Genomic DNA, 14002 nt, shown 5'->3' on the forward strand with positions numbered 1-14002 from the left:
TAATTAAATTCATTAATTTTATTTTAATAAAAATATAAATTAACCATTCCATGTAAACGATCTTTATAGAGAAAGTAATTAATTTCTTTTCTCAACACAATTATTCGGTAAACCAAACCATGATTTCAAATAATTAAAAAAAATTGAAAAATGTATTAATTTTAAAATCACCAACAAAGAAATTGCATATGAAGCACCAAAGCTATAGATACTGTCGCTTGGAGATAATACATTGGTAGATACACGTGTTAAAGTAAAAAATGTTATTAAGGTAACTAAACTTCAGTGTTCAAATTGTCCGCTTGCTTAGCAGAGCAGCTCCAATCTTTCCACGGCCACAAATTTACTTTTTGAATTTTACTACAGCTGCGCATTTCATTCCTGAAATAAAATATGATTTAAAAACTGTTAAATGAACAAATAAAATATGATTTTAAAACTGCCAAATAAATAAATATGATTTAAAAAGCTTATATATTTTTATTTAATAAAATTATTCTCATTAAAATCCATTACATTAAAAAATCCATTAAGAGGACCGAGAATCGAGATCTAGTATATAAGTTACCCACTTTACCAATTAGGTAGCTTTATAAATAATAATATATAAACTTAGATATTAGGGAAAATAAAATATATGTATACAATTTAACAATATGTTATATAAGAGACAAATAAAAGAATGCATTTTTTCAAAATGTCATGTTTGGGATTGTGGGAAATAAAGGCTTTTATTATTTACTAGATGGTCTCACGGTTTCTTTAACTTAAAAAAAAAAACACTAAAAGAAGACATAGGATTTCAGTATATACAACATTTTTAGTATTATTTTTGTGGGATATTAGTATTTATTGGTTTTAACCACACCCACGTCTAGATAGGGCAACATACAATTGGCCATGAGAAAAACAGCATTCCCTTAAATATATTCCGAAAAACTTGGAAAAACAATGAGAAAAAAATGTATGCGGCGACCTACCGATATAACCTATAAACTTTATATTACAAAGATATTACACACAAACACAAACCGAAAACAAATACTTAAGTATGAGTTGTTGAAATATGTCAAAACCATAAAAAGTACTAAAACCTGTCTATGATCTTATCTCGATATCTTCATAAAAATTAATGTTATGTTCATAAAAATGACTTCGCAAATAATGCATTATTTTAGAACAAATTTGATTACCATACAAAAGGTTATAGTAAGTCAACCTTAAAAGATAAAGACACACGTGGGCGCGTTAACCTACGTATGCTAGCATAAGCTGAACCCTATTTAATATGCTTGATCATATAAATCTAAGGTCAGCTTATATTGGAAGTATCTAAATCTGTGAAACTGATCATTTTTTAAATTTGTTTTGTTTGTATATACTTTTAATCATCATCATTTTATAGACTATCATTTATAGGTAGCTAAAGTTTCAGCCAATTCAACTGAACAATAGCAATTTATCGAATAAATGTTCGACGTGATTCTTTAAATTGACATAAATTTATGATTTATGAACCGATTGAAATAAAACAAACACTAAATTTTAAGTGAATTTTGCCACAATATATTAGTAAAAACTGCACTGTAAGGCCGATAAGTTAAAGCCCCCGGTAATAGTTTTACTCATAAAAATGTCCTCCAGACCGATTTCGGCCATGGCGGCCAATCTCAAGAGAGATTAGCCAACTTCGCAGGATATATTATAGTGTACAAGTGTATGCGCAAACACAGGCGCACTCTCTATTCTCTAACTCTCATAATCCGATGGGACGGCAATCCGACACGACCGGAAAGAGTTCAGGCGCAGGACCAACGGCTTTACGTGCTTTCCGAGGCACGGGAGTGTACACACTTCCAACTTTTACTTTAAGTTTTACTCATATATATTCCATGTATAGACAGCGATCAATTACAGATTTATTTTATGTATAGATTATAAATAACAATATACATTTCTTACAACCGCTCCCTTCCGCGAGTAAAACCTTAACATTCCATTAATACTTTACAATTAAAAAATTGTTTTTTAAAGCTTCAATTATATTACCAGGTAATATATAATTTTATATTCCATGACGTAATCGACTGCTCTATGTATACATAAGTATATTCTATATTATTATAAGAGCGTGATGAAATAAAAAAATACAAAACGCTAAAGTCTTACAGCAATACCTTTAACGTTTATAGCGTAAGTAAAATTAAGGAAATAATAGTACTAAATATTCAAGGTACTACTTAATATACATATAAAGTAAATGGTTGAGTATAATTTTTATAACAAAATATTTTAAAGCGCATTGTTAGGTTAGGTTATCTCGTTGTACTTTACAAGTGTGCCCTGCATGGGAGGAATCGAGACGCCACTTGATTGCAGCTGTAGGAGAAGATTTATCGCTACCAGCTGTGGTAAAGTCCATGCAAGAGAGCGAAAAGTCCTGGAAGGCGATGATAACCTTTCGTGATGGTGTCATGAAGCAAAATTAGGCGGCGGAGAGAGAAAGGGAGAAAGATGCACTCGCAGACCCGATGCGCCGAAGGAGAACGGGCTACAGACGGCATCGCAACGCCAACTATTTACCTCCATGAAGAGAACCTCCGGGCAATGAAAAGGGGGAGTTCATTGTTTAAATTATAGGGTCCCCCAGGTCGAGAAATATTTGAGCATAACCGGCACATCCCAATAGGGGTATTTAACATCGAAGGGTTCGACAAAAAGAACAGCCACAGGTGGAGGCGCGGAAGAATGCGCAAGCGTACCCGCAACTTCACTGGAACCGTGGTGGTTTTAGTCAGTAAGAGTCCGACATAACCCTCCTTGTATCATCAGATATGGAGGGTATCCATGAGGATTTCCGTAGGAAAAAAAAAAAGGTTATCTCGTTGTTTACTCATAATTATTGTTTTTTTTATGTACTGTCAACTCCCGTTTTCCTTGGGCTAAATTAAAAAATACATCAAAGAAACAACAAAATCTAATTTACTATAGCAAAATTTCGTACACAATTATTTATGCTACTTAGCTGCCTCACCAAAGTCAAATATATATTTTATATTAAGAAAGAAATGATAAATACACACCCTGGTCCAGGTAAGAAGAAAGCAAGTGGTTGTATTTCCGTAACTGTGTCACCGACTGCGCATAGGAACTGCGCCATTGATGCCTTTCTCACTTCCAGGAGTTGTTCTGATAGCCAACAATGTAAAGTCATGTTTATTCACAATACTGTGATTGATTCATGATTGATGAGGATAAAATTATATCATGTTTTATTTTTCCATATTTTTTTTATAAGCTAACACTAGAAATTATTCTATATCTGGTCAAGAAATGTCTAGATTATACATAAAATTATCGATCAATCAATATGGCTAGTAAGTGGAGTGTTCCAAATATGAAAATTATGAAATTTGTTGAATACACTGTAAAATCTTACCATGAAAATGTAAATATTACCTTGAGTGAAAGCGTTAGGACGATTAGGTCTCTCGTACCAATGGCGGTCAGAGGCCATCGACCTGATCATCTGTTCTACCACGACACAGTACAGCGTGACTGGAACGAAGCCACCCCTAACGTGTTTTTCCAACCAGATACCAGCCATCAAATCAATATCTTCTATATGCTTATATTTCTCCTTCAGTAATTCAATTCTCTGTAAAAGAATAATGCAGTTTTAAAGGATAATATTACACATAATATCACGTGGAAGAATTTTTTTTCCTCAACAATAATTTTCCTTTCAACACCGAGCACGGGATGAATTATAACCATATGAAAACTAAGTCGCACTAGCTTGGGATTGAACCCGCAATCTTCGGTTGAGATTTACATTTTCTAACCACTATTTCATCTCGGTTTAATTATTTAGGTATTTAGGTAACGTAATTCGATTTTTCAGAGATACTGATCCTATATATTATTGCAATTTTGATTATGTAAACAGAAAAGAATGCTTTAAATTCGTTGCAACTTTTAAAACAAGCAGCCTATTGCATTAACCAGAAATATTATATTAAGTCTTTTCTATATACCTCAGGGTCAATGACATCGAGTAAATCTTCAAATGTGCTATACGTCTTTCCCGAACACAACTTCCTGTATTTAATATATGGAGGGAACCCAAAGTAGCGATTCTTGGTTAAGTCACTAGTAAGCAGGTCAGCCGCGAGTTGATGAGGACCAAGCCCAGTCTCTGCTATCTGAAATGTTAATATTAATTTACACCTTATACTTTATACAAGTAGGTTCTTTGAAGCACATTTGAATCATTTTACATGATTCAATTTAATATAACTACTACTTATATACTTAAGAATTATAGTATTCTTGAGCAAATAAGTCCCTTATCTTATCCACCAATTAAATACAATTAATTTAATCGTTATATAGTTAATTATGGTAACGTCTCGATCATCAACCATTTTTTTCACTCAGTGGAAACCTTCAAAAAGTAACCCGGCGCCCATGGGGGGGGGAGGTCACCGGGTTATGTAGGATTCTTACCAACTAAAACCACTGCGATGGCCGTCCTCGGCAAGGATCGGAGAGGCTGGGGGATCGTGTTGATATAACGCATCCGCTTCCCCTTCAGTTCGATAATTAACCTATTTTGACTTGACTATATGTATAATTCATTGATTAAAATACAATAAAAGCCAAGCCAAGTAGTTATTTACCTCAAAATATTGTACATTTTACTTAAAAATATATATTGGACGTATTAAAGAATTTTTCATGCTGATTAAAAAAGGCCTTATAAGATATTTTAGTCTCCAATAAAATAATGTAGAAATAATGTACACTATTTTATACTCCTTATATTAGTAGCATCGATACTTCATTGAGTTTAACTAAAGCAGAGATGCCGTTGAATAATTTACTTCATACTAAGTATAAAAAAACACCATAATAATTTTTTTTAAAAATACACTCTTTTGTTAGTGTTTTTGTTTTTTTTTTACTCGCAAATACAAACGTAGTGAATCCGTCTCCATCATGAAATGATAAAACCCGGATTTAATTAATTTGAAAATATTCCAGTCGATACGACAATTTTTTTTTTATAGAATAGGAAGGTGGACGAGCATATGGGCCACCTGATGGTAAGTGGTCACCAAACGCCCTTAGACATAAGCATTGTAAGAAATGTCAAACATCGCTTATAGCCAATGCGCCACCAACCTTGGGATCTAAGATTTTATGTCCCTTGTGCCTGTAATTACACTGGCTCACTCACCCTTCAAACCGGAACACAACAATATCAAATATTGCTGTTTTGCGGTAGAATATCTGATGAGTGGGTAGTACCTACCCAGACGAGCTTGCACAAAGCCCTACCACCACTAAAAAATGGATGAAATTTAAAATGGACTTATATTTGTTTTACTGAAATTAGTTAGTCATAAAGGTGAAGCGTGCAAAATATATCAAATTATTTTTAAAAACAAAGTAAATAGATATTTGCAAACAAATAAATAAAATTGCATATAATTTTTTTAGCTTTTTCTTTAATTGTAAATTAATTACCCAAAATTAATAGTTTTCCGGCTATAAAAATATATAGTCTCTAGAACAATCCACTTCCAATGATCTTCGAAAACTTTGATATAGGAATACTTAAATATTTATATTAAAAGAAATAATATTATCAATTATTTTATACGTGATTTAAATCGTTTTTAAATAACGTACGTGTATTGAAAAAGGCAATTTGCAATTATACATAAACAGACAGATCTTTATTGTAACAGCCTAGATTTGTCTCACCTTGACCAGAAGTTGGCTTAATTAAGTGTAATCATAAGAATTGCCTTAAACACATTTTACTGAATAATAAATAACATATATAATAAGGGATATAATTATACAATTTAATGTAATAAATAATCTTTCTAATAATATTTTAAAAATGGCATCAGCAGAAATACAAACGGAAAGGTGCCTTTAGCCATACTTTATTATTTCGAAGGTCACAACGAATTGTCCTTAGTCGTTACCTTAACCTACCTTACCTTACCTTAACCTTAGAAATAAGTTGGTTTTTTTTTTTTTTTATAGAATAGGAAAGCGGACGAGCATATGGGCCACCTGATGGTAAGTGGTCACCAACGCTCTTAGACATTGGCATTGTAAGAAATGTCAACCATCGCTTACATATCCAATGCGCCACCAACCTTGGAAACTAAGATTTTATGTCCCTTGTGCCTGTAATTACACTGGCTCACTCACCCTTCAAACCGGAACACAACAATATCAAGTATTGCTGTTTTGCGGTAGACCACCGCCCATAGACTTTTAAGAAGTTTTGGACTTGTAAGAAATTTATCCGTCCCTTTTTAATTAATAATCATCCTATCAGACTAGAACACAACACTAAGTATTGCTGTTTGGCGGTAGAATATAATATAATGAGCGGGTGATAACTAGCCAGGCGGGCAGTAAAATAACAAGCAAGTAGGTAATTAGAGTAACCCTAAATTACACTTACATCTGGGTCTACTATGTAATCGAATTTAGCAGCTGGTTGCCTAAATACTCCTTGAGTGATATATTCCAAAGTATCAACTAAATATCCAGTTCTAAGTGTTAAGTTAGCAATCTTTGCCTCTTTTAAGTAATGACCATTTGCATCGTACATTCTGTAACAGATTTTATTAATGTCAAGACATTGGCTCACGAAACACACAAACTAAAAAGAACACATTATAAAGAAAAATAAATGTATGTTAAAAAATATATATTACAATTCTATTGTAATATATATTTACATTTGTAATATATATTACAATTCTATTGTAATATATATTTTTTATTTGCTATTCACAAAACATTAAAATTAACGATTTATTTATTATTATATATGTATCTTAAAAAATAAAAAAAAAATAAAAAACATCATTAAAAAAATCTACTAATCTAAATAATCAGCACGACTGATTTCCTTATGTCCGAAACTAGTTTTTAGAATTTGTCACGCTTGACGGAAGAAAACGATTGTTAGAAAATCTCTATTTATCTAAAATATGTGCTTTAAATTTTAAATTATATTATAACATACTTGCGGAGTGGTTTTCTTCACAAAATCAAAATATTCTTTATTCAACTTTTATAAAAACCTTTGAATCGTCGTGTAACATGAATTAATTTCAATGGTATGGCATTTCAAATGAAATTATTTGCTTTAAATCAATTGACAATGGTTACCATGATTATTATGATAGCCATGTAATGGTTATCATAAAATAGTTTTAAGTCAACTTTGGAAAGTAAGCCAAGAAATAAATATGGTGATTAGTTGTAAATAATATTAGTTTAACGTACTTCAGATTTCCGTCTTGGATTGTGTGCGCCCAACGTTGTACGGCAAGAAATTCGAGCGATACTTGTGGTTGAATATTTTCATTATATAAATCTCTGAAGTTCTTATTAAGTGAGATAACGCCCTCTCTTACTAAATTGTCGAACCCTGAGATATCAAAAAGGTTATCAATTTTGTCTCTATATCAATATTTAATATTAATACCAGTTAACCTCAAGGAAAATCTTCAGTTTTTCAACAAAGATCTCATACTTAAAATACGAGTATATATGTGTATTAACACAAATCAAATATCAAGGTTAGAAAAAATATATATATTTACCCAAAACGGTAGGCATTAACTCGTAAAAGTAAATTTGAATAGATATGGCAATAACTATTTCTCTAGTTGTAAAGAAGACTCTGTTATCATCCCAACAAGGATTCAACGCAGACAAAACTGTTGCGATACGGTTATGAAAACGCCATGTCCAAATAATAAATAGATTAGGAGCTAAAACACTGTTAGCACCCGATTCCGCTGAAAAACAAGTACCTATTTAGAAAATATTACACTTTACTGGAAACAAATAATATAATTATATATAATGCAAGACTCTCCAGAAAATATTTCGTTCGCGTTTTCACGTGTAACAAGAACACTATGTCAGTTCTATAGCTTGAAATATTTATATATCATAGTGCACATTAACCATTAACGTGCACTATGATATATCACGTTGCTGTTCTGTTATTTGTTTATTGTGATATTTGTTATATATTTTACTGGCTAGCATATTAGGATGCCATTGATACCTCTATATAACTTTCCACGAAAAATTGTTTTGTCCTAGAAAATTTATCCAATATATCTTATATAAACAAATTAATCGTCGAGGGTTCTTGTATTAAATCATCAACTCTATGTGGCAGTGATGATAAACGTTATTTTGATTCAATGGTCACAAAAAAGTTGTGGTTTAAAGTACTATTACCAATAAACATTTTAAAGTACTCACGTGTATCATGGCATCTCGTTTCACGAGGCAATTGATTCAAGAGACACAAATTGTCTTTTGTTTTAACACTTGGAGGCCAAATTTTACCATTTTCCACTTCGATTTTGAGCAACCCTTTTTCAAATAGTCTTCCCTTTGCGTTTAACAATTTTAAAGAATTACCGTAAAAGTGGGATAAGTCAAAAAGTGGTGTTGCTGTAGATATCTGAAATAGAAATTGTATTTGAAGACCAACAACTATAAAATTGAGTATATCGGTGCTTGTTTCGATAAGAGGTACAATGAAGGTCGATTGTTTTAAATCCAAGTTTGTATTATTGTAGTTTTAGGAAAAAGTGGCTATTTAATAGTTACAAGACGATTCGAATTAAAATACATTTTTAAGCTTTTATAATATGTCGTGTCTTCTTTTCACGCAAAAAATAGCAATAATGTCTAACTAATCTATGTATAATGTAATATATGTATCTAATGTCTAACTTTATTACAAGAATAAATAACCAACAGATCTTGATAATAATGTCTTCCTGACTAATGCTCAGCAAATATAGACGATCATAAAAATTTGTTTTCTGCAAAGGAGATATTTTTCTGTACGCAAATATAGGTGGTCTTTAAATCATCATTCACTTAATCCGATGAAATAAAACGACCGGAGAGACAAGGTTTCGGAAGCAACTGTCTACGTATTTTAGTGCCGTGTTTCTTATCTATAACGCCAATATACAGTGTTTTAGTTCCTAGACTAACGCAGTACCAAGAAATAAACTATTCGGACAAACATTGCTTTTAGTTATTGAAATTAACGTTCAATGTATGTAATAATAATATTTTTATGATAATTTTCTTACTCTTTCAGGGGTCGTGTCATTTTTCAAACATCCCCTTGATTGAAAGCTCTCAGGTCTAGTTAGGTTCAAGCATCTTATTGAAGAGAATCTGTGTACAGGATCATCATCTGGTATAGCGTTTGGTATACACGCTTTGTCTGTCTTGCCTTTCTCTTGACAGCAGTATGGCTTCCATCTTATGTAATTCACTGAAATTATTAAATTTAGCGGTAACTCTGTCTTATTTGAATATAATTTACGGAAGAATTTTAGTTATAATGTGATAATTTCTTCTACTTTTATCGAACTAAGTGTAAAATTTGTGGCTTGGGCGTGCCATTTTTCTGTCGACTGACAATTTAAAAACCGTATATTAATCTCATATTATTACAATATTTTGATTTTTTTTAAGTAATTTAACTGGCCTATGTTTGACTAAATCTTGTCATTAACTTCTAATTTGAAAATTACTAAAGCGTGGTTAAGTATACAGCTTAAAGTGTTATTCATCATAATTATATACATTTTACCTGTATCGTGCACAGATACGACATCGCCAAGAATATATACCCAGTAATTTGGTACCATTTGGGTGAATCTGGTATCTGGCAGTCGTCCTTCAGCTAGTACACCTGTTCGAACAGCTCTGCTCAGAGGCAAGGGTTCGCCAGATTTAGATTTTCTCGGTTCGAAATCTAGAAAATTTTTGAAATATAAAATACTTTATTACAAGAATAAATAACCAATATTTGATAATTCTACCATCAATGCAGATCTAAAAATAAATTATAAGTCTGTCACAACTTAAATTACTAAATGAAATATGAAAATTTTCTGAATTTAAACATACCATGATATAAAATTTATAATCATGATTCAAAACGATCATGAATCATCCTTCAAATTATTAAATTAAGCGCAATATTAACAAAACTTTAAAATAAGCGTTGATATTAAAGTTTTTACCAATTAAAATACATAATAATTATATGCATACATGTAGATTAATTGATAAAATTGATCAATTTGATAAAATATAATTGTACTGTCATTATAGCGCGCGTGGAATTGTGGCGAGAATAAAAGCGAATTTTTCCAGATGAATCACATCAGTAATGTGGCATCTTACTTAAAAAAACATAAAATTATAAAATGTCAATTTATTTGCCGAACATAATATATTATAATATTATAACAAGTGCATAATATATATTTATTTCTTTCCTTAGCATCTGTGCTATTTTAAAATTTCTTGCATTGCATTCTAATTATTCATAAAATTAATATATATATAAATATGTTTACGTATGTATATATATATTAATAAAAAAATATATCAATAAGCAATACACTTCTTTGTAATACAGACAAAATTAATTATTAATATCAAATACTGAATTTCCTGCCAGTTTTTTCAATACAATTAAGTCTGCGGCCTATATGAAGGCCGATGTCGGAATTAGGTCATCGTGTAGAACAAACGCTTCAGATTTTGAGAAATTAAAAAGACACAGACGTGGCATCGTAGCTAATACCTTTGTCATAGTCCGCCGGTAATAATCTGCGAATTGGAGTGTGAGCTGATCCTTTACTGGGATGTTTAAGGTTGTTGCAGGAACCGTCAATTCTTCTCCCTTCCAAAGGGTTACATGGTAATATTTCGTTCACGCACCAACTGAACAAAAGATAATCATTGTAAATCAATTATGTCTAAACAGAAAGGATATTTTTTACACAAAACAAATTAAGAAATGTAACTATTTCGAAATGAGGCTAAAATTATTATTTTTTTAAATTACTTCGATTTAGTAGTAATAACTTATGAGCCTGCAGATCCAAAGTGTGTTTTAAAAAAATATTGAGTATTTCCATTTAAGCAACCGGGGAGTTGGAAGTTCATAAAATGTATACTCCCTGAAGGGAGTTTGATGAATCGAAAAGCTCGTATAACCGTTGGTACTGTGCCTGAACTCTATCCGATCGTATCAGATGAATCATGACACTATTATCACAGAAAGCTATTAAATAACTGTTACTGTTACATTACCTACTTTTTTTTTGACGAGCCGTTTGGCGTGGTTGGTAGACACTTGCCTTTTCACGCCGAAGGTTGTGGGTTCGATTCCCACCCAGGACAGACATTTGTGTGCATGAACATGTCTGTTTGTCCTGAGTCTGGGTGTAATTTTTTATATAAGTATGTATTTACAAAAGAAAAGTAGTATATGTAGTATATCAGTTGTCTGGTTCCATAGCACAAGCTTTGTACAAGCTTAATTTGGGATCAGAATAGCTGTGTGTGAAAAATGTCCCAGGATATGTCCCAGGACCTACGACTACGTAATTATACTATATGTATATGTATATTTTATTGTATATATATATTACACTATGTATATTAGTACATGTATATATACACGAACATAATACATATATATGTATTACACTTATTATTTAATAGAGATAGTCATATTTAAATATTATTCGATTAGCTAAAGCCACGGTGCGTTCGATTGTACCAAACAATATTATAAGCGTCGGTAGTAAGACATATTATGTAACTGTTCTTAAAAATCTAGTAAACCACCAATAGTATACTCTACTAATATTCTTCTTACTAACTAATTTCCTATCCCTATTATTATAAACTAGCTGTGCCCTACGCTTCTGCTGGCGATATTATAGATGAGATTATAAAGAAAACCTCTTAAACTTAATATTATTATCACAACAAAGCAACGCGTTGTTCCAAGTTGTTCAAGATCGTTGTCGAAAATTTCGCGAAATCCTTATAATCCGGAAAGGAGTTTTAATTTATATGTAAAATTTAAAATTGGTGTTATATTATATTGGTAATTTCGTGGTAGGGCTTTGTGCAAACTTGTCTGGATAAGTACCACTCACTTATCAGATATTCTATCGCAAAACAGCAGTACGTAGTATTGTTGTACTCCGGTTTGAAGGATTAGTAAGCCAGTGTAACTACAAGCGCGAGGGATAAAAATTAAAGTAATGGTTATTTTGGTATTTGACATTTTTAAAGACCTATTTGATGCAAATTATTTTTTGTAATATTTTTTTTTTGTTTTTATTGTACATTGTATTAAAATAATAAGCCCTTAGATTTATATAAAAGTAAATCGAGATTTACTAAAAAAAATAATTAATCTTCGGCGGAGAAACCAAAATTATTATTGGCCCAATCCCGGGGTTTGAATCCTCTCACCGACTAGACCAACGAGGTAGTTTCCAACTATACCTATTGTAAGATAAGAGTTTCATTCCAATCGTTATACCAGTTTTTGTTAGACTTCGAAAAAAAAACACAAGAACGGACTTTTATAGTTTGATAATATTATAATTATATAATTTTTTTAATTACTAATTCGTGTTTAATTCCATAATTATTTACCTTGTTATAAAGAACAAATCATAATTACTCACTGGTTGTTTTGTTACTAACATTTTAAATATACATCCGATGAATACGTGATTAAGGTTATTGTAACTTAACCACCAAAATGAGAACAATATCATTAATAAGGCTTTCTAGTACAATAACTGATCCATGAAATTCAGTTTCGTTTCATATTATTCAGCCATTATTTAAAAAAGTATACAGAAAAAAAAACTATCGTAAAGGCAGGAAAAAAAAAACTTACAATGTTGTATTCTTTTTTATGTGTACTTTCACATCGTCGTTTGTTAAAACATTTCCGGTAAACGAATCGTAAAACACGGATTGCGCACACACACAGGAAATAAATCCAAGTATAAATAAATATTTCATTATTATTATTAATAAAAAAATTACATTTATTATTTGCTTGGACGGAAACTTTTATTCTGCCTCTTTTAAAGAATAAACGCGAACTAATGCATTTATTGTGCTGTATCATAATTTAAGCAAAAGGAATGGCTTAAGGCTCATTACAAACTGAGCGTTTACTACATCGATAAAATTAGTAAACACAGTATTTTTCTTCTTATTTTTTTAATAAAACTTATTATATGAGGTTTATACATTGATGGCGAATTTCAGTACAAAGTTTATATAAAAACAGGGCACGACCTGTTTTTTTACTTAAAATACACAGTAAAATATCGGTATTAGCGTTTTTTTAAACGATTTAGCGTTTGTTTTTTTTATTTATATTTAAATATTCTTTCGTATATAATTGGCATATACGATAAATAAATAAACGACTACGTCAAGCAATAAAACACATTTAATCTCAAATAGTTTTTTGGCAAGAATATTTAATATTCAAGCTATATTTTAATTGTTTGCAGTTAAATGAAAATAAATGTTCATTGACGCTAATTTATAATCTAATGTTTTTAGTATATACATATATACTAAAAACAATAGATATATATATTTAGACCCGTCAACAGCGACATACAAGACAATTTTAGCTAAATCATATCGATAGACAAGTTAAGTTGATTAAGAGTGGAAAATAAGGAAGATTTATCGTGTTTATTATTTAATCTTTATAAATTAATTTTAATAAATACTCGAAAACAAATTTATTATATTTACACCGTTAATATTTAAATATCATTTTTAAGTTTTAGTTAAATTTTATATAATTTTATATATATGTAAACTTTTTTTTATAAAAATATTCATTAAAAGTTGTAGAAGGAAGTTATAACTTATCCAGACGTATAATCTCGCTGTTAAACATTAAGGTTTTATTTAAATAAGTTCACGATCGGATGCAATTAACGTTCTACTTTACTCGTTATTTGTTTAAAATAAACCGATAAATACCAATATCCTAATTTAATGTCATTCGTAAAATGGTTCCTACTGGCTTTGTGCAAGCTAGTGTCTTACTTAC

At 30.8% G+C, this 14002-nt stretch overlaps 1 protein-coding gene across 1 annotated transcript; it reads right to left on the minus strand.

Annotated features, from left to right (window-relative positions):
• Positions 1 to 239: 239 nt before the first annotated feature.
• LOC126768642 (peroxidase-like) lies at positions 240 to 12996 on the minus strand. Its single transcript, XM_050486863.1, has 12 exons — positions 12815 to 12996; positions 10688 to 10827; positions 9683 to 9847; positions 9174 to 9361; positions 8323 to 8527; positions 7647 to 7844; positions 7327 to 7471; positions 6494 to 6644; positions 4038 to 4205; positions 3460 to 3658; positions 3084 to 3189; positions 240 to 381 (listed from the first exon to the last, which is right to left on the minus strand). The coding sequence occupies exons 1-12, from the start codon at positions 12940 to 12942 to the stop codon at positions 276 to 278; spliced, it is 1899 nt and encodes a 632-aa protein (XP_050342820.1). The 5' UTR covers positions 12943 to 12996; the 3' UTR covers positions 240 to 275.
• Positions 12997 to 14002: the final 1006 nt, after the last annotated feature.

This window comes from Nymphalis io, chromosome 5 (genome assembly GCF_905147045.1).
Source record: "Nymphalis io chromosome 5, ilAglIoxx1.1, whole genome shotgun sequence".
Taxonomy (NCBI): Eukaryota; Metazoa; Arthropoda; class Insecta; order Lepidoptera; family Nymphalidae; genus Nymphalis; species Nymphalis io.